The sequence below is a fragment of the Nerophis lumbriciformis genome, linkage group LG27 (genome assembly GCF_033978685.3).
Source record: "Nerophis lumbriciformis linkage group LG27, RoL_Nlum_v2.1, whole genome shotgun sequence".
Classification (NCBI taxonomy): Eukaryota; Metazoa; Chordata; class Actinopteri; order Syngnathiformes; family Syngnathidae; genus Nerophis; species Nerophis lumbriciformis.
The window spans coordinates 1599148-1621867 of NC_084574.2; the positions used below are offsets into that span (position 1 = coordinate 1599148).

Below are 22720 nucleotides of genomic sequence, written 5' to 3' on the forward strand. Positions count from 1 at the left end.
GGAGAGAGATTGAACCCTTTTGATTGAAAGTTATCGAAAGAGTTTTAATACCGGCTCCGGTTTTGATTTGATGACCCTTCAAAGAGCCGCTGCGCTGATGCTGCTGTTTTCTCAAGATGGCTGCTTAAAAGCAGGAAGCACCAACGTGCCCACACAATGCAGACAAGGTAGGTACACTACACAAAAGTATTGGGAGAATTCGGACTAAAAGTAGACAAAAGTATTGGGACACTTATGACGAAAACTGAACAAAAGTATTGGGACACTTAGGACTAGCACCTGCCAAATATGCGGGCCCGACCAATGCTGCTTGCAGCTTTAATTTAAATTGATTTTTGTCCGTCCGACCGGTAGGAAGCCAAGGGGAAGACCCAGGACACGTTGGGAAGACTATGTCTCCCGGCTGGCCTGGGAACGCTTCAGGATCCCCCGGGAAGAGCTGGACAAAGTGGCTGGGGAGAGGGAAGTCTGGGCTTCCCTGCTTAGGCTGTTGCCCCCGCGACCCGACCTTGGATAAGCGGAAGAAGCTGGATGGATGGATGGATGAATTTTTGAAAACTATAAAGCGATTCAGAATCGGGATTAATAAGAACCGGGATTTATGCTTTAAAATGGATTATTTAGACCAAAAAATGCATAAAATGTGCTTAAAAATGCATAAATTTGATGAAAAAAAACAAAAACGTGATATGATTTTTTAAATAAATAATTATTTTGAAAAAAATGCCAAAATTCAAAGCGCCGAGTGGCGAGGGACAACTACAGTACTTGGTGTTAAAGTTAAAGTAGCAATGATAGTCACACACACACTAGATGTGGCCAAATTATCCTCTGCATTTGACCCATCACCCTTGATCACCCCCTGGGAGGTGAGGGGAGCAGTGAGCAGCAGCGGTGGTCGCGCCCGGGAATAATTTTTGGTGATTTAACCCCCAATTCCAATGGCTCCCATTTTTATAGTCTTTGGTATGACTCGGCCGGGGTTTGAACTCACAACCTACCCATCTCAGGGCGGACACTCTAACCACGAGGCCACTGAGGTCTGGACGGCGGTAAGAAAGTGACAATGATATTTTTTCAATGAAATTAAAGATTCCAATCAATTTGAGTTTCTCTTTATGATGAGATAATGATCTGAATGTGCAGGATGGTGTGGTTGTACTTCCATACCTCGTGGTGGCTCTGTGGGTAGGTGATGCGCGGCACGTGGGGGTGGGCGAACAGGAAGTGATAGGCGACAGACAGGAAAGGCAGGTACTTCATGAGTGAGAAGTTCTGTCCGTGCAGGATGACTCGGTTCAGCCTGTCAGAAAAGCCCATCCAGTCCAGAGCGTCGCACACGCTCTGCAGGTTGGGATCTCGCACCCTCATGGACAGGAAGTTGTCATACAGACCCTGAAGTGGTATGACCCCCTCGGTTATGTGACACGTGCTTCACTGCTGCTGCTCAAACCATTTTATTACCTGAGAAACCTTTTCATATTCTCCACTAGATGAGGCCAGGTGAAGAATGTGCTGAAATCTCTGTCCTCCACCTCCTGAGCCTGGCTCGTCCTCAAACCTCTCGCCAATACGTTTCCTAAAAAAAATGAAAACATTGATGACTACAAATGGAAACCATATGTGGTATGTTGTTATTATATAGGTCAGGGGTGGCCATGACGTGGATGGCGCTGGCTGCTGCCAGATCATTAAGAAAAAACGACCGACAGGAAGGCGAGAAACACTTTTTATTTTACTTGTGAGATGACGCTGGCTGCTGCCAGATCATTATTAAGACAAAACGACCGACAGGAAGGCGAGAAACACTTTTTGTTTTACTTGTGAGATGATACTGGCTGCTGCCAGATCATTATTAAGAAAAAACGACCGACAGGAAGGCGAGAAACACTTTTTATTTTACTTGTGAGATGATACTGGCTGCTGCCAGATCATTATTAAGAAAAAACGACCGACAGGAAGGCGAGAAACACTTTTTATTTTACTTGTGAGATGACACTGGCTGCTGCCAGATCATTATTAAGAAAAAACGACCGACAGGTGCGAGTGCAAGTGCGACAAAGCAAATTTTTGGAGGGACCAATATAAGAATTCTGTCCTTTTTATGCTGGCACTATCAGGTACCAACTCGCATAAAATTAAACCGTACCATATTTTGAATCCTTTGTCGCATGTGACGGGTTTCTAGCGGATTGCTAATGTTGCAATTTATCAATGCCAACGAAGCAATCATGCCTGATAGAAAACGCTCAACAGTTAGGCTCGACTTTTCAGAAATTGCTAGCTCGATGCTAATTTACTTTGCATAAAGCATATCCATGCTACCGATTTGCATTAGCAATTTCAGCACCTAAAATGTGGTAATGACAAGTAAGATGCACTTTTCAGTCAAACAGCTGGTGTGTAAAAAATACAATGCTTACAGTATAAACACTTTGTAGGGCTCAACAAAAGACAAGTTAATGGCAAAGACTACATCAACATACCTAGGACAAACTGAAATTAATGTATACTTGCAAATGATATTGAAAAGTGTCATAAAAGATACAACAGGACAGTTTTCAGTATCAGCTCACTGTTCAATGTTAAATACAGATATTTAGATTTTAAAGCACACAAAAGTATTGGTACCAGTATTGATTCCCACACACCGCACTGCTTGAAATGTGAAAGGTGCCCAACCCTACAAACACAACATTAAAATTCACCCATTTTTACGACCGTCCCTGAACGCTGCATACCACTTTTGGCCACTCACCCCACAATAACATCGTACCTAGAGGGCGGAGCTACTTAAAATGCCGTCTGTTGATTGGTTGACAGAGAATACCATTTCTTAAAGAAAGCTTGCATTATTTTGTAAAAAAAAAAAAGAAGTATTCCAAAGTGCTTCGTGGAGACACAAATGTCAAATGGAGCCACGTACCGTTTGGTGCGGGGGAGTTGGAAGACCTCCTGCCACAGGTGGAACAGGCCTTTGTTTTGGTCCTTCTGGCCCACAGACACACGCTGGATGGTGCTGCTGTCCAGGTGCTTGTGCCCTCGGCCGAACAGGAACTGCATGGTGGAGCACACGCGCATATTCAACAGCTCACAGGGCAGGCGTGTCCAAAGAGCGGCCGGAGAGCTCATTTTTGCACGGCCCGCAACACATTTTTAAAATATTATTACACAAAAAAAAAACATTAAAAATGAAGACAAGTGAAAAGTAACCATAAAAAGTTGTAATATTGAGACTAATAAGACAAATATGCCATGTAGGCTGTTTTCCACTTTAAAACTGCCATTGCTCAAATAGTAACTTATAATCACGATTAGGGCTGCAGTTAACGATTATTTTTCTATCGATTAATCTATAGATTATTTTTTTCGATTAATCGGTTAATCTACGGTATAGATTATTTTTTCGATTAATCTATAGATTATTTTTCCTTTTACCGATTTTTTTTTTAATTTAAAATGAAGAGGAAAAAATAAATGTAGGCCAGTTTTTTCAAAAGGCATGGCTTTTATTTACAAAAAAAAAAGTATGGCCACTCAGTCAACATTGACAACAACATGACAAAATATTCTGTAACAATGTAAACATTTAAAACTTTTAACATTTAACAAAATTAAAAGTAGCTTATTTGATTTTTAATGTGCAAATATAAAAGTAAACATCCAGTGCAAATCTTAATATTCTGGAATAGTATAAGCATTTCAAAAGTAAAAGTATTGCTTATTTTGCTTTAAAATGTGCAAAAATAAAGATAAACATCCAATACAAAAAAGTGCAAAACGGAAATATTCTGTAACAAGTGTAAACATTTCAACAAAAGTAAAAGTATTGCTTATTTGCTAAAATGTGCAAAAATAAAGCTAAACATCCAATACAAAAAAGTGTACAGTGTAAACATTTCAACAAAAGTAAAAGTATTGCTTATTTTGCTTAATAACACAACAATGATAGTATGATTAAAGTGAAAGTTAATTGTTGGTTTGTACATAGTATATGTAACTGTTAATGTTGTAAAAGGTATTTGCACAACTAATTAACGTTAGCGTTTGTGACACGTCTTGTGCCGTGGGGTTCTTTCAGGACCGACAGACTGAACGCCAGACGGCTTTGCCAGGTTTACAATCTTTTAATTTTACACAAAGTCTTTTCTCTTCCAACTGCGCGGATCGCGCACCTGGGCACGATTGCGGCGTCGCTCCCGGCGCGCCCCGCCTCGCCGCTCGCTCGCCGCCGCCGCCGCCTCTCCACAGCGTTAAAGAGGAGCGCGTCTTTGTAAACACTGAACAGGCACGCCAAACGCGCCTCTCAGAGCGAAACGATGCTTTAGTTTATGAATTTACAACGCAGATACAAATGACACATTCATGTTTTTGTGTAATAATGACAACGTATACGCACGCGGACGATTGACTTGTTGATGGTGATGGCAAGAACGCTGTCGGGGGTTTTCTTTTCAAATGTTCGTTCATAGCCGTTGTGCTGCTATGATAGGCCATTTCCGCTCGACACAGTGTGCATACAACAACATTATTAGGCCGTTTATTGAAATACTCCCACACTTTTGACGACTTTTGGCGTGCTTTTTTCCCCTCGCTCGCATCGTCTGCTTTGCGCTCCGCCATGACAGTAAAGTAGTGTGACGTAAATATGCGACGCGCCGACGCACAAAAACGGCGTCGACGTATTTACGTAACCGATGACGTCGACTACGTCGACGCGTCGTTTCAGCCTTAATCACGATGCTGTATGATTTATTTTATAACACTGGGGTGTCCAACAAGGGCCACATAAAGAAATACAAATGAAGGCTTCGGAGGCCACTTGGATACATTTTGTACATTAAAGATACTAAAACCAAGAAACTATAGGTCAGTCAAAATATGCTAAACTATCTGAACACGACATCCATAGCTTAGCTTTGTGTTAGCAGTAATAAAGCATATTCGACCTAACTTTGCCCTAAAATGGCCAAATAACTTATGTCTGTCTATGTTCACTATGGAGGCCACTGACTGGCTCAGCCTCAGGCAACATCAACTTTTTTAGCCAATTTTGCAGCCAAACACCTCAGAGACTTATAACTTGGTACTTCACACATGCTAACTGTTAGCATGCTAACATTATTGAGCTAACGTTTTTAGCCCATTTTGCAGCCGAACACCTCAGAGACTTATAACTTGGTACTTGACACATGCTAACTGTTAGCATGCTAACATTATTGAGCTAACGTTTTTAGCCCATTTTGCAGCCGAACACCTCAGAGACTTATAACTTGGTACTTCACACATGCTAACTGTTAGCATGCTAGCAATTTTGCAGCCGAACACCTCAGACTCATAAATTGGTACTTGATAAATGCTAACTGTTAGCATGCTAACATTAATGTGCTAACTTTTTTTTGCCAATTTTGCAGCCAAACACCTCAAAATCCTAAAACTTGGTACTTGACACATGCTAACTGTTAGCATGCTAACATTAATGTGCTAACTTTTTAAGCCAATTTTGCAGCCAAACACCTCAAAATCATATAACTTGGTACTTGACACATGCTAACTGATAGTATGCTAACATTAATGTGCTAACTTTTTAGCTAATTTTGCAGCCGAACGCCTCAGACTCATAACTTGGTACTTGACAAATGCTAACTGTTAGCATGCTAACATTAATGTGCTAACTTTTTTTGGCCAATTTTACAGCCAAACACTTCAGAGTTCTAAAACTTGGCACTTGACACATGCTAACTGTTAGCATGCTAACATTAATGTGCTCCTTTTTTTTTTTTGCCAATTTTGCAGCCGAACGCCTCAGACTCATAACTTGGTACTTGATAAATGCTAACTGTTAACATGCTAACATTTTTAGCCAATTTTGCAACCGAACGCCTCAGACTCATAACTTGGTACTTGACACATGCTAACTGTTAGCATGCTAACATTAACATGCTAACTTTTTAGGCCAATTTTACAGCCAAACACCTCAGTCCTAAAACTTGGTACTTGACACATGCTAACTGTTAGCATGCTAACATTAATGTGCTAACTTTTTTAGCCAATTTTGCACCCGAACGCCTCAGACTCATAACTTGGTACTTGACAAATGCTAACTGTTAGCATGCTAACATTAACGTGCTAACTTTTTTAGCCAATTTTGCAGCCGAACACCTCAGACTCATAACGTACTTGACGAATGCTAACCGTTAGCATGCTAATATTAATGTGCTAATTTTTTTTTTTGCCAATTTTGCAGCTGAACGCCTCAGACTCATAACTTGGTATTTGATAAATGCTAACTGTTAACATGCTAACATTTTTAGCCAATTTTGCAACCGAACGCCTCAGACTCATAACTTGGTACTTGATGAATGCTAACTGTTAGCATGCTAACATTAACGTGCTAACTGCTCCCCTCACCTCCCAGGGGGTGATCAAGGGTGATGGGTCAAAAGCAGAGAATAATTTCGCCACACCTAGTGTGTGTGTGACAATCATTGGTACTTTAACTTTTAACTTTTTTTGGCCAATTTTACAGCCAAACTCCTCAGAGTCCTAAAACTTGGTACTTGACACATGCTAACTGGTAGCATGCTAACATTAATGTGCTATCTTTTTAAGCCAATTTTGCAGCCGAACGCCTCAGACTCATAACTTGGTACTTGACAAATGCTAACTGTTAGCATGCTAACATTAACGTGCTAACTTTTTTAGCCAATTTTGCAGCCGAACACCTCAGACTCATAACTTGGTACTTGACAAATGCTAACTGTTAGCATGCTAACATTAACATGCTAACTTTTTTTGGCCAATTTTACAGCCAAACACCTCAGAGTCCTAAAACTTGGTACTTGACAAATGCTAACTGTTAGCATGCTAACATTAATGTGCTAACTTTTAAAGCCAATTTTGCAGCCGAACGCCTCAGACTCATAACTTGGTACTTGACAAATGCTAACTGTTAGCTTGCTAACATTAACATGCTAACTTTTTTAGCCAATTTTGCAGCCAAAACACCTTAGAGACCTTTAACTTGGTATTTGACACATGCTAACTGTTAGCATGCTAACATTAACGTGCTCACCTTTTAAGCCAATTTCGCAACCGAACGCCTCAGACTCATAACTTGGTATTTGATAAATGCTAACTGTTAGCATGCTAACATTAATGTGCTAAAATTTTTTTGCCAATTTTGCAGCTGAACGCCTCAGACTCATAACTTAGTACTTGACAAATGCTAACTGTTAGAATGCTAACAATAATGTGCTAACTTTTTTTTGCCAATTTTGCAGCCAAACACACCGGAGTCATAAGACTTGGTACTTGACACATGCTAAATTTGAGCATGCTAATGTAAGTATACTAACATTAGCATGGTGTCTATATTTAGCCCACTTTACAGGTCTTTTAACATTCTACAAAATTGACGGAAGCCCTTTGGGTTCTTTTTTTTGAAAAGTAAAAAAAAAAGAAAAAAAAAGTTAAAAAGTAAAAAAAAAAAGTCAAAAGAAAAAAGATTTTATTATTCTATTTTTAACACTTAAAGGTCCCGGGGACTTAAAAGGGTTTTAGTCTTTTAACGTTCGCCAAAATTGAGGGAGGCCCTATGGCTTACAATATACAGTACATTGTATTGGCATTGAAAATGATATCATTTTTCAGAGTTTGGACACCCTGTGGTAGGGCGAGTCCATCTTGAATAGAGACGCTGGCGTACCTGTAGTGTGTTGATGCAAGACCTGATGTCGTTGTCCGTCTTCTCACACAGCAACACCAGCGTGCCCGTGTCCGCCTTCATCCCCTGTCGCACAGAGATCTACGGTCCAGGCAGGAAAAAACTCTGCTTATCTCGTTTTTTTCCAAGTTGACATGCGTGTGCACGCGTTTACCTCTGCCAGTCTCTGAGCCAGACGGGAGGGCTGAGTCTGGGGGAAGGTCAGGAGGAAGGCCTGCTGCCTCAGAGCTCGCAGAGCTGGAACATACCTGGAAGGGGGAAAGTGAAAGTCAAGACCGACTCCATTGTTTACACAAAAAGTCTCTCTTACAGGTCGTTACAGATGCAAATGATTGGTCGCAGAAGAATAGTCTCCTTCTTCTTCTTCTTCTTTGTAGACTCGGTGGTGGCGTCGCTGCTGTGTCCATCCTTCCTGTTCAGGGCCGCTAATAGAATGTTGATGGCAGCCTGTCCACAAGGACACAAGTCTTCTAAATATTGACTCAATATAGACTGTCCACAAGGACACAAGTCTTCTAAATATTGACTCAATATAGACTGTCCACAAGGACACAAGTCTTCTCAATATTGACTCAATATAGACTGTCCACAAGGACACAAGTCTTCTCAATATTGACTCAATATAGACTGTCCACAAGGACACAAGTCTTCTAAATACTGACTCAATATAGACTGTCCACAAGGACACAAGTCTTCTAAATATTGACTCAATATAGACTGTCCACAAGGACACAAGTCTTCTAAATATTGACTCAATATAGACTGTCCACAAGGACACAAGTCTTCTCAATATTGACTCAATATAGACTGTCCACAAGGACACAAGTCTTCTCAATATTGACTCAATATAGACTGTCCACAAGGACACAAGTCTTCTAAATATTGACTCAATATAGACTGTCCACAAGGACACAAGTCTTCTCAATATTGACTCAATATAGACTGTCCACAAGGACACAAGTCTTCTCAATATTGACTCAATATAGACTGTCCACAAGGACACAAGTCTTCTAAATACTGACTCAATATAGACTGTCCACAAGGACACAAGTCTTCTAAATATTGACTCAATATAGACTGTCCACAAGGACACAAGTCTTCTAAATATTGACTCAGTATAGACTGTCCACAAGGACACAAGTCTTCTAAATATTGACTCAATATAGACTGTCCACAAGGACACAAGTCTTCTAAATATTGACTCAATATAGACTGTCCACAAGGACACAAGTCTTCTAAATATTGACTCAATATAGACTGTCCACAAGGACACAATTCTTCTAAATATTGACTCAATATAGACTGTCCACAAGGACACAAGTCTTCTAAATATTGACTCAATATAGACTGTCCACAAGGACACAAGTCTTCTAAATATTGACTCAATATAGACTGTCCACAAGGACACAAGTCTTCTAAATATTGACTCGCTTCATCTGCATCATCACACATGGCAACAAAGATAAGAATGTTCACTTTTGATTGACACTGTCAGAGAGGTAGGGTTGTCCCGGTACCAATATTTTGCTACTGGTACCCAAATGTAGTTCCATACTTTGATACTTTTCTAAATAAAGGGGACCACAAAAAAAATTGTGTTATTGTCTTTAGTGTACATTAAGGCTGAAACGACGCGTCGACATCATCGGTTACGTAAATACGTCGACGCCATTTTTGTGCGTCGGCGCGTCGCATATTTACGTCACACTACTGTCATGGCGGATCGCAAAGCAGACGATGCGAGCGAGGGGAAAAAAAGCACGCCAAAAGTCGTCAAAAGTGTGGGAGTATTTCAATAAACGGCCTAATGTTGTTGTATGCACACTGTGTCGAGCGGAAATGGCCTATCATAGCAGCACAACGGCTATGAAGGAACATTTGAAAAGAAAACAACCGACAGCGTTCTTGCCATCACCATCAACTAGTCAATCGTCCGCGTGAGTATACGTTGTCATCATTACACAAAAACATGAATGTGTCATTTGTATCTGCGTTGTAAATTCATAAACTAAAGCACCGTTTCGCTCTGAGAGGAGCGTTTGGCGTGCCTGTTCAGTGTTTACAAAGACGCGCTCCTCTTTAACGCTGTGGAGAGGCGGCGCTGGCGAGCGAGCGGCGAGGCGGGGCGAGCAAAATAAGCAATACTTTTACTTTTGAAATGCTTATACTATTGCAGAATATTAAGATTTGCACTGGATGTTTACTTTTATATTTGCACATTAAAATGCAAATAAGCTACTTTTCATTTTGTTAAATGTTAAAAGTTTTAAATGTTTACATTGTTACAGAATATTTTGTCATGTTGTTGTCAATGTTGACTGAGTGGCCATACTTTTTTTTTTGTAAATAAAAGCCATGCCTTTTGAAAAAACTGGCCTACATTTATTTTTTCCTCTTCATTTTAAATTAAAAAAATAATCGGTAAAAGGAAAAATAATCTATAGATTAATCGGAAAAAAATAATCTATAGATTAACCGATTAATCGAAAAAATAATCTATAGATTAATCGATAGAAAAATAATCATTAGCTGCAGCCCTAGTGTACATGAAACATATGTTTATTATTGTAATTTAGTCCTTAAATAAAATAGTGAACATACTAGACAACTTGTCTTTTAGTAGTAAGTAAACAAACAAAGACTCCTAATTAGTCTGCTGATGTATGCAGTAACATATTGTGTCATTTATACACCTATTATTTTGTACACATTATGAGGGACAAACTGTAAACATTGATTATTAATCTACTTGTTCATTTACTGTTAATATCTGCTTATTTTCTCTTTTAACATGTTCTATCTACACTTCTGTTAAAATGTAATAATCACTTATTCTTCTCTTCTTTGATACTTTACATTAGTTTTGGATGATACCACACATTTAGGTATGGATCCGATACCAAGTAGTTACAGGATCATACATTGGTCATATTCAAAGTCCTCATGTGTCCAGGGACCTATTTCCTGACATTATAAACATAATATACATTTTTTTTAAACGGAAAAAGATTTTGTGATGCCAAAAAATATCGATGCAATCATAGTAGTATCGACTAGATACGCTCTTGTACTTGGTATCATTACAGTGGGTGTCAGGTGTAGATCCACCCATGGCGTTTGTTTACATTGTGACGCCAGTGATCTACGGTGTAGTGAAGTATGTTTAGCTATTCCTCGTCCTCCAGTGATAATGATACTTGTAAGAAACGGGCCAGGATCAGGCCCAGAACCAAAGAACAGCCATAAACGAGGGATTACCGTGACTTAAAGAAAGAACTTTCAGTGACTGGAAAGAAAAGAACCTACTGCAGGTGCTCCGTCAATCTCATCAATAATGAGGCAGTTTGGCCTCTCGTTGGCTCCCAGGACCGACGTCATCTGCGTCGCCGTGTCGATGCGCTTCTGGAACATCTCCGCACTGCGGTCGTCACTGAGGAGGATGTCACCAACGCAGTCAGCCCACGGCACGCGACTCCAAAATGAGAGTGGAATCGTCTCACCTGGCGTTGATTTCCACCACGTTGTACCCGGCGTGCTTGGCAATAACGTGAGCCAAGGTGGTCTTTCCCAAACCCGGAGGGCCGGACAACATCGCCACCTGTAGCGGGAAAGAATTGGATTAAAAAAAAAAAGAAGAAATGTTAGAATAAAACAAGGAAATTATTTTAAAAAATTATAGAAATGCATTTGGATCAGCAATCAGGAAGTATCTTATCTTCATGTCTCACGTTGCTGCTTGCATGACCTCAATTATGTTCTTAATTAAATGACCTCTGTGATCAAACCTGTGCATCGCCTGCCATCTCTGCAGCCTGTGGTCACACCGCCTGCAACCATGCACGTCTGTGACATTGTACCGTATTTTCCGCACTATTAGCCGCACCTAAAAACCACAAATTTACTCAAAAGCTGACAGTGCAGCTTTTAACCCGGTCGGTGCGCTTTATATATGGATTAATATTAAGATTCATTTTCATAAAGTTTCGGTCTCGCAACTACGGTAAACAGCCGCCATCTTTTTTCCCCGTAGAAGAGGAAGTGCTTCTTCTTCTACGCAAGCAACCGCCAAGGTAAGCACCCGCCCCCATAGAACAGGAAGCGCTTCTTCTTCTACTGTAAGCAACCACCCGCCCGCGTAGAAGAAGAAAAAGCGCGCAAATATTACGTTTCATTTCCTTTGTGTGTTTACATCTGTAAAGACCACAAAATGGCTCCTACTAAGCGACAGGGATCCAGTTCATGAAAAGACGCAATCTCTCCATCCGCACACGGACTAATATTTCACAGCAACTGCCTAAAGACTTTCAAGAAAAGCTGGCTACTTTCCGTGCATATTGTAAAAACAAGATAGCTGAAAAAAAGATCCGGCCAGAGAACATTATCAACATGGACGAGGTTCCACTGACTTTTGATATTCCTGTGAACCGCACTGTGGATACAACGGGAGCACGTACGGTGAATATTCGCACCACAGGGAATGAGAAGTCATCCTTCACTGTGGTTCTAGCTTGCCATGCTAATGGCCAGAAACTTCCACCCATGGTGATATTCAAAAGGAAGACCTTGCCAAAAGAGACCTTTCCAGCCGGCGTCATCATAAAAGCTAACTCGAAGGGATGGATGGATGAAGAAAAGATGAGCGAGTGGTTAAGGTAAGTTTACGCGAAGAGGCCGGGTGGCTTTTTTCACGCAGCTCCGTCCATGTTGATATACGACTCCATGCGCGCCCACATCACGCTGGTTTTTAATATATTATTAAAGTTTGACTGACCTATCTGACTGTTTTTTTGACATTCCTTTAGCGCAGTTAGATGCGGCTTATAACACGGGGCGGCTTATAGGTGGACAAAGTTTTGAAATATGCCGTTCATTGAAGGCGCGGCTTATAACCCAGGGCGCCTTATGGTGCGGAAAATACGGTACATGAATATCAAATCAAATCAAATCAACTTTATTATTGTATATTAAGGCTGTGACTATGCTCACGATGACTGCCATTATCAATACATTGTGCTTGATGTATTGCATACAGTGTATTCATGTATTTACTGCATGTGATGTATTGTATACAGTGTATTCATGTATTTACTGCATATGATGTATTGTATACAGTGTATTCATGTATTTACTGCATATGATGTATGGTATACAGTGTATTCATGTATTTACTGCATATGATGTATGGTATACAGTGTATTCATGTATTTACTGCATATGATGTATTGCATACAGTGTATTCATGTATTTACTGCATATGATGTATTGCATACAGTGTATTCATGTATTTACTGCATATGATGTATTGTATACAGTGTATTCATGTATTTACTGCATATGAGTGATACAAAAACAACGTACATAGAGAAGAGTCCATATTCGGTGTTGTCCCTTTCAAACTTTAAAAGTCAAAATTAGAGATGTCCGACAATGGCTTTTTTGCCGATATTCCGATATTGTCCAACTCTTAATTACCGATTCCGATATCAAGCGATACCGATATATACAGTGGTGGAATGAACACATTATTATGCCTAATTTTGTTGTGATGCCCCGCTGGATGCATTAAACAATGTAACAAGGTTTTCCAAAATAAATCAACTCAAGTTATGGAAAAAAAAATGCCAACATGGCACTGCCATATTTATTATTGAAGTCACAAAGTGCATTCTTTTTTTTAACATGCCTCAAAACAGCAGCTTGGAATTTGGGACATGCATGAGGAGGTTGAGGTGGGCGGGGTTGAGTTGGGGGGGTGTACAGTGTAGCGTCCCGGAAGAGTTAGTGCTGCAAGGGGTTCTGGGTATTTGTTCTGTTGTGTTACGGTGCGGATGTTCTCCCGAAATGTGTTTGTCATTCTTGTTTGGTGTGGGTTCACAGTGTGGCACATATTTGTAACAGTGTTAAACTTGTTTATACGGTGTCGCAGGCAGATATTTACATATATCCGAATTTTAGTGTTACTTATTTTCTTTCATAGTCATATTTGAAAACAGCTGGTGTTTTCCATTACAATGTCTTTCTTTACTCTAGCAAGTAAACTGTGTGTGTTAACCTTGAGTTCTTTGGAATGTATTATGACTAGGGAGACGTTGTGCATGTATTATGGCTAGGGAGGGGGAAGAAAAGAGGGTTTTTTTGGCGTTGGGAAGACGGACCATTTTAGCGGGGCGATCCGAATGTTCTATGCTGTTTCTGTGAAAGTATATTTGCAAAGCTTTGCCAATATATTACAAAATACCTATTCTGTCTCTGGTGGTTTTTCAACTCAGCTTTAAGTGTCGTAAAGAGCTTGGGAGCGATTTGTGACTTGAATTCCCTGGGAGGAACAACTGGTCCAAAACGCAACAACGGCCACCCTCAGTGTGACCTGTATGGCTGTTGACCAAGTATAAATTGCATTCACTTTTGTGTGTGAAAAGCCGTAGATATACAGGTAAAAGCCAGTAAATTAGAATATTTTGAAAAACTTGATTTATTTCAGTAATTGCATTCAAAAGGTGTAACTTGTACATTATATTTATTCATTGCACACAGACTGATGCATTCAAATGTTTATTTCATTTAATTTTGATGATTTGAAGTGGCAACAAATGAAAATCCAAAATTCCGTGTGTCACAAAATTAGAATATTACTTAAGGCTAATACAAAAAAGGGATTTTTAGAAATGTTGGCCAACTGAAAAGTATGAAAATGAAAAATATGAGCATGTACAATACTCAATACTTGGTTGGAGCTCCTTTTGCCTCAATTACTGCGTTAATGCGGCGTGGCATGGAGTCGATGAGTTTCTGGCACTGCTCAGGTGTTATGAGAGCCCAGGTTGCTCTGATAGTGGCCTTCAACTCTTCTGCGTTTTTAGGTCTGGCATTCTGCATCTTCCTTTTCACAATACCCCACAGATTTTCTATGGGGCTAAGGTCAGGGGAGTTGGCGGGCCAATTTAGAACAGAAATACCATGGTCCGTAAACCAGGCACGGGTAGATTTTGCGCTGTGTGCAGGCGCCAAGTCCTGTTGGAACTTGAAATCTCCATCTCCATAGAGCAGGTCAGCAGCAGGAAGCATGAAGTGCTCTAAAACTTGCTGGTAGACGGCTGCGTTGACCCTGGATCTCAGGAAACAGAGTGGACCGACACCAGCAGATGACATGGCACCCCAAACCATCACCCAACCATGCAAATTTTGCATTTCCTTTGGAAATCGAGGTCCCAGAGTCTGGAGGAAGACAGGAGAGGCACAGGATCCACGTTGCCTGAAGTCTAGTGTAAAGTTTCCACCATCAGTGATGGTTTGGGGTGCCATGTCATCTGCTGGTGTCGGTCCACTCTGTTTCCTGAGATCCAGGGTCAACGCAGCCGTCTACCAGCAAGTTTTAGAGCACTTCATGCTTCCTGCTGCTGACCTGCTCTATGGAGATGGAGATTTCAAGTTCCAACAGGACTTGGCGCCTGCACACAGCGCAAAATCTACCCGTGCCTGGTTTACGGACCATGGTATTTCTGTTCTAAATTGGCCCGCCAACTCCCCTGACCTTAGCCCCATAGAAAATCTGTGGGGTATTGTGAAAAGGAAGATGCAGAATGCCAGACCCAAAAACGCAGAAGAGTTGAAGGCCACTATCAGAGCAACCTGGGCTCTCATAACACCTGAGCAGTGCCAGAAACTCATCGACTCCATGCCACGCCGCATTAACGCAGTAATTGAGGCAAAAGGAGCTCCAACCAAGTATTGAGTATTGTACATGCTCATATTTTTCATTTTCATACTTTTCAGTTGGCCAACATTTCTAAAAATCCCTTTTTTGCATTAGCCTTAAGTAATATTCTAATTTTGTGACACACGGAATTTTGGATTTTCATTTGTTGCCACTTCAAATCATCAAAATTAAATGAAATAAACATTTGAATGCATCAGTCTGTGTGCAATGAATAAATATAATGTACAAGTTACACCTTTTGAATGCAATTACTGAAATAAATCAAGTTTTTCAAAATATTCTAATTTACTGGCTTTTACCTGTATTATGTGTTTGGGCCGGCACGCAAAGGCAGTGCCTTTAAGGTTTATTGGCGCTCTGTACTTCTCCCTACGTCCGTGTACACAGCGGCCTTTTAAAAAGTCATACATTTTACTTTTTGAAACCGATACCGATCATTTCCAATATTACATTTTAAAGCATTTATCGGCCGATATTATCGGACATCTCTAATAATAATAATATGACTCATTATAATCCGGTGTGCCTTTTGTATGAAAATAGACCTGACTAGACCCGCTCATCGGCAGTGCGCCCTATGGTCCAAAAAATACGGTAATCAAAAAATTGACACAGTGAAATTTGAAATGCAGCATCCATTTCTACCACTTGTCCCTTTTTGGGGTCGCGGGGGTGCCGGAGCCTATCTCAGCTGCATTCGGGCGGAAGGCGGGGTACACCCTGGACAAGTCGCCACCTCATCACAGGGCCAACACAGATAATTACCTTAAATTTGGGTCGTTTGTACTGGTCCAACTCAGCCTCCAGGACCTCCTCAGTCATCTCCATCTTGGTCTTGAAGCGATTGGGGTTGGCTTGATTGGCCTGATTAGGTTTGAAAGAGGTCTGGACGGGCGCTTGTCTGTCGGGCCGCACGGGGCGGGCCTTCCTCTCTCTCCCGAAGACGACTGTGTCCCACAGCTTCAGCCACTTGAGCAGACAGCGGTTGGTAAACTGCACAAGAAGAACAATTGCTCACGAAAGGCGGCGTGTGAGGGATGAGAAACTAACGTGGACGTCGTACATCGTCGCTGAGCAGCTCGGTGTAGTGCCGGGGAGAAAAGCGGTCAACCCAGAGGCGGCAGCTTCGACCTTCTGCATCCTCCTCTTCATCCTCCACATCATTGACACTGCTGGAAGAATGCAAAAGCGGCATTAAAAAAACCCCAGTAAGGCTTGTGTGAGAGAAAATAAGAAGTACCTAGCTAAAACCTCTGTGAGGCGCTGAGACTCCTCTACTACCTCCAGGTGGCGCTGCGTTATGAAGGAACACAAGCGTCAGTCCACTTTCATACATGGGAACCTTATAGCAGGGGTGTCCAAACTTTTTCCAGCATGGGCCACAGACAGGAAAACTAAAGGTCACATTTTACCTCTAAAGGCTTAGTGGCCACATGCGTGGACAGCACCTTTTAGCTCTTATTTCCAAAATTGTGTACACTACTGAATTGGGGTCTTATGGCCACTTATGTGGACACTTATACTGCCATCTGGTGGTGTCAGAAGAGTATAACATACAATGGAATTTGGAGAAAGAAAAAGGTGTAAAAATAAGAATTAGCATGTCACTAAACATGAAGTACACGTTTGTGTACTTATGGACTAAGTACATCATATCTAAAGATGATTCTTAGTTTTTATTCTAATTAGGGTCCAATAAGCCCAAATAGCAAAGAGAAATAAAAAAAGCATGTAAACAAACAGCTTGGGCCTTAAGGGGTTTTAAAGATAATAAAACCAATACGATGTAAGTCAATCAATGTATGCTAAACTATGTGTTATATATATATATATATATATATATATATATATATATATATATATATATATATATATATATATACACATATACAGTATATATATATATATATATAATTATACAAATTATTTTATGGTTATATATATATATATATATATATATATATATATATATATATATATAAATCGATATATATATATATATATATATATATATATATATATATATACACACACACACACCGTATTTTTCGGACTATAAGTCGCAGTTTTTTTCATAGTTTGGCCGGGGGTGCGACTTATACTCAGGAGCGACTTATGTGTGAAATGATTAACACATTAGCGTAAATTATCAAATTATTTATCTCATTGACGTAAGAGACTAGACCAGTGACGTGCAGTCACTAGAGGCAGGTGAGGCGGGGCCTCACCTGCCATCATGGAAAGAAAAAAAATGTAAAAAAAAAAAAAAAAAATCAAATTGTTATATGTATCCAGTGATTATACTATAAAGTTATTTTCCATTTAACTTCACCAGTTTTAGATTATTTTTATTCAAAATCGCTGAATTTACACATTTGCCGTTCAAATACCGAGAAGAGACGGACGGTGCAGTGAACAGCAGCCAGTTGAGGCACGTCACTCAGTGCCTCAACATGGATTGCGCAATGACTCGGCTAACTGCTGGCCTGCTGTGCAGTGAGACTGTATTGCTATATGAATTATATTATACATTTCCATAGTTTAGTTAGCTGAGGTATATAATGTACAGTGTATTTTGTCAACAACTGTATGTGTGTAAAGTATTTCTTATGCTGAGTGATCATAAAACGGCTGCAAAAGACGCACTGGCTGAGGCTCGCCTCCTGCACCCCCGCCGTAGAATTGTTATATCAACTAAAGCCCACACTTAAACTTTCCACGTGCAAGATTGAATCTATTTTAAAAAATTATTTCATAAGAAGCCAAAAAGTGCAAAAACAATAATGTTGGTGTTGGAGGAGTTGTGAATGACTGCAGGGACACAACATTAGATACACCTGCAGACTGCAGGTGTACCTAATTCACAACTCCTCCAACACGAACATTATTGTTTTTGCACTTTTTGGCTTCTTATTAAATAACTTTTGTAACCTATTTTTATGGGCTTTCCTCTTTGTGATGTTAAGTTCCTGTTATGCGCTGTTATACAGTATATGCCTTGAGCTCTTATTTTGAAGGCGCTAAGAGCGGAAGTGATGTCACGTTGCGGAGGTTTTTGAAAGAATGTAAATAAAGTGGTCCTCGTGTAAACTGGAGCCTCCGTGTTTGTTATTTTGTAGTTTCATACAGTATAAGCGACATTTATAAATTATATATGTTTTTTCCCTTCTTTATTATGCATTTTCCGCCGGTGCGACTTATACTCCGAAAAATACGGTATATAAGTATGTATAAGTATATGTTTAAGTATAATTACTAACATCCCATCTTCAGACATTTCACTTGTTTTATGAACAATCGGCCAAGTTTCAGGAAGTATAGAGTGGTTTCCTGGAAAATGTAAAAGAGACTGTCCTCAAATTGAACCCCGATTGAAAAGTCATTGAAGAGCCTTTTGTCTGCTTTTGTGTATTGCTGCACCGTGTTGGGGACATTCAGGAGTGCAGCGGTCTGTGGCTTCATGTCAATATTTACATGTACTTTTTTTTCCTACTTTATTATTTTCATTTTGTTTTATGTATAATTGTTGTGGTTTACTTGTTTGGGGGGAGAACATTTGACATGTACTTATTTGTATTTTTGGACTGTATACAGTACAGGCCAAAAGTTTGGACACACCTTCTCATTTCAATGCCTTTTCTTTATTTTCATGACTATTTACTTTGTACCGTTTGTCCCATTCGGGGTTGTAGATTGTCACATCAAAACGATGACACCTGTGAAGTGAAAACCCTTTCAGGTGACTACCTCTTTAAACTCATGGAGAGAATGCCAAGAGTGTGCAAAGCAGTAATCAGGGCAAAGGGTGGCTATTTTGAAGAAACTAGAATATAAAACATGTTTTCACTTTTTTTGTTAAGTACATAACTCCACATGTGTTTATTCATAGTTTTGATGTGACAATCTACAATGTAAATAGTCATGAAAATAAAGAAAACACATTGAATGAGAAGGTGTGTCCAAACTTTTGGCCTGTACTGTAGATCAAAAATGTAAAACAAATGTTTAAAAAAATAATAATAATAATTCTCAGCTGTGGTACTCAGTTGTAATACACTTTCTCACCACTTGTGTCACTAATGACCACATCAAATAAACAGAAGAAGTCTGGAGCTAAAGTTATAAAAACGTTTAAGCGCAAAAATTATGACTATAGTGTCAGAATAATTGTATCTAAGTTATCACAAAACTTTGTGTTTCCATGAGTTCCCGGCGAGCAGACAAAAGCTGTCTTTGATCCTACCAAGCAAAAGGCTTGTAAAACTCCACCGTGTAGGATGGGAAGCAACATGAAGGTGTTCTGTTTCTTCCATGTATTGTAATCAACAGAGAGATATTGTCTTGACCCAAGAACTACAAAAGCAGAGAGGAAGCAGGACCAGACTTCCCTCCAGTGTGAACTGTTTTACGACCTTTTCTTTTAACTGTTTTGTGGCCAAAGGCAGCACCTGTTTACAACCCCCGTCCCTTAGAAACAGCTGTTGCCATGTAATCAGGGAAAGTCCAAATAAAAGAGGAGGCGTACAATCTTTCGCCAGAGCGTGATGGAGACTGTACAAGAGTTTTAGCGTCCCTTCACTGGCTCCCTGTGCGTTATCGAATACATTTTAAACTCCTTTTATTTGTTTTTAAATGTCTAAACAACCTCGCGCCAACCTATCTCTCAGACCTCCTTCAGCCTTACTGCCCCACCCGATCCTTAAGATCAGCCGATCAGCTGCTACTGACGGTCCCTGACACAAGGCTGAAGCTTAGAGGTGACAGAGCTTTCGCCGTTGCTGCTCCCAAGCTCTGGAACGACCTACCCCTGAGTGTTAGACAAGCCTCCTCTCTTCCTGTTTTTAAATCTCTCTTAAAAACATACTTTTATTCCATGGCTTTTAACACTGAGTGATATCCATCCTGCAATGGCGCCCCATAATACACCTGCTGTGAACCTGTTTTTATTTATTCTATTTTATTTATTTATTTTTTATCGTGTTCTGTTTGTGTTGTGTTGTGTTTGCTCGGTACTCGTTTTATCTTTTAACCTGTCCATTGTACAGCACTTTGGCTACCCCTGTGGTCAATTTTAAATGTGCTTTATAAATAAAGTTGATTTGATTTGATTTGAAGAGTACAGCCCAGACGCGCTCTCCTCAATTGAGCCAAATTTAATTCTGTCTCTATTTAATTCCTTGCTTCTTTGTCTTGTTTAATAGATGTCATCAGTGTTTGAACCTGACATATAGAGGTGAAGCTGTTTTTTTATTTGCATTATTAATTTAGTTTATTTTAGCATAACAAAATTGTATGTAAATGTATTTTTTAATTATTTTATAATTGGCTATTACTTATTTTTCTAATCAACCTGACCTAAGCCGAAGGTTTATGTGTTAAATAAATAATCATCTTTGCGATGAACACATGCTTTCATATCATTTGACATGGTTGTAAACAGGTTAGATGTCATTTTTGAATATGTTTAAAACCAAGAGTAGGATTATCAATTCACTGTTAATAATTGGGCGGAAAAGTTAGGCACCGAGGGCAAAAAGGTTAAGAACCCCTCGAAAAACGTATATTGTGCAATAAATTAATACACATGGTTATCATCATCATCATCATACAGTAAGATGAAGAAGTTGTTGGCCATTTTGGTTTTTCAGGTACTATTTTGAGCAGAATTTGGACTGGTTCCATTTTTTTCTGCTTTTTCTGGGTAATGTTTTCATTTGGGATGTGTTTATTTTGTCGGAAGGATGTGTCGCCGGCCAATAAGAAAACAAGATATGTCCGCACCTTGGACACCCCTGCCTTACAGTGATAGAGTTATGGTTATGCATCATCACCCGCTCTGCCTCCTGCTCTCTCAGCACACCTATCGGCACAGCCAGAAGCCCCAAGGAACCCTGGGAGTCGGGTAACATTCTGCCCTCTGCCACCTGGAGAGATAAAGTGGTGACACAGGTTCATGCAATATTAAAATACATCAATTTAGTATATCACTTTAAAACGGCAGTGGTGAGGCCCCTTCTGAAGACGAGTGGTTTGGACCCAAACTTTTTTAATAACTACCGACCTGTTTCCAAGTACGGTAAATAAGTCAATTAATTAAGGGACAAGCAGTCGAAAATGGATGGAATAATATAGCATTACCCACAGGGAGGGCTCACTAAGTGCTTCACATGGTTAAAATACAAATAGTACAATCAAAACAAGCATACAGCATGATGCAACGACAGAAACATTGCAAATAGACCATAATTACGATAATAAAAATAATATATCAAATAATAAAACATTTAACTATTACAGAAATGCACACTTAAACTTCAGAAAATCAGTTTTTTTTGTTTGTTTTTTGTTATGTTATGTTTTTATACATTTATTAATGTATTTTTATTCGACTTTTACACATATTTTAAAATATGTTTCATACAATTTTTTTAGATTGCGTCAATTCGAGTTATTCTCCAGTGTGGACGCCTCAAAGGTGGCGTTTTTCCTCAGTTCTCAATGCTATGTTTTTGTTTTTATTAAATCAACATAACAAACACAAGATACACTTACAATTAGTGCACCAACCCAAAAAACCTCCCTCATTCACACAAAAGGGTTGTTTCTTTCTGTTATTAATATTGTGGTTCCTACATTATATATCAATATATATCAATACAGTCTGCAAGGGATACAGTCCGTAAGCACACATGATTGTGCTCCACTAATAGTACTAACCTTTAACACTTCATTTTACTCATTTTCATTCATTACTAGTTTTTATGTAACTGTTTTCCTTTTTTTTTTTTTTTTTTATTCAAGAAAATGTTTTTTATTTATTTCTCTTATTTTAATTTTTTAAAAAGGACCTTATCTTCACCAGACCAGGTTGTCAATGAAATTAGATTGTTTAAAGGTTTCTTCAAACCAGGTCCAGTCCAGACGATGTCCAGGTCGGACTCAGCAACACACACCTTCATTTATGTACACTCAAAATTAGGTAACTCAACAACAGATTGCATATACCGGTAATCTATAAACAAAATTACATTTTCAAAATTAGCATTTGAGGACTTCCCATCTTTTTTAATGTTTTTTGGCATCTTTATCGGTTTCAACTACCGTATTTTTCGGAGTACCGTATTTTCCGCACTATTAGCCGCACCTAAAAACCACAAATTTACTCAAAAGCTGACAGTGCGGCTTATAACCCGGTGCGCTTTATATATGGATTAATATTAAGATTCATTTTCATAAAGTTTCGGTCTCGCAACTACGGTAAACAGCCGCCATCTTTT

General features: G+C 39.6%; 1 protein-coding gene across 2 annotated transcripts in view; it reads right to left on the minus strand.

Annotated features, from left to right (window-relative positions):
• Nucleotides 1–22720, minus strand: part of chtf18 (CTF18, chromosome transmission fidelity factor 18 homolog (S. cerevisiae)) — a 55582-nt gene that overhangs the window by 20938 nt on the left and 11924 nt on the right. The window contains exons 1-12 of one of the 2 annotated variants that reach the window (XM_072916342.1): nt 21275–21363; nt 16684–16736; nt 16507–16615; nt 16209–16436; nt 11227–11324; nt 11033–11156; nt 8037–8173; nt 7881–7974; nt 7709–7792; nt 2927–3057; nt 1465–1579; nt 1171–1395 (exon numbers count right to left, since the gene is read on the minus strand). In XM_072916342.1, coding sequence (XP_072772443.1) covers nt 1171–1395; nt 1465–1579; nt 2927–3057; nt 7709–7792; nt 7881–7974; nt 8037–8173; nt 11033–11156; nt 11227–11324; nt 16209–16436; nt 16507–16615; nt 16684–16736; nt 21275–21352 — 1476 coding nt within the window. In that variant the 5' untranslated portion in view covers nt 21353–21363. Of the gene's footprint in view, nt 1–1170; nt 1396–1464; nt 1580–2926; nt 3058–7708; nt 7808–7880; nt 7975–8036; nt 8174–11032; nt 11157–11226; nt 11325–16208; nt 16437–16506; nt 16616–16683; nt 16737–21274; nt 21368–22720 lie in introns of those variants that run through there. The other variant, XM_061923054.2, reaches the window with a different exon arrangement.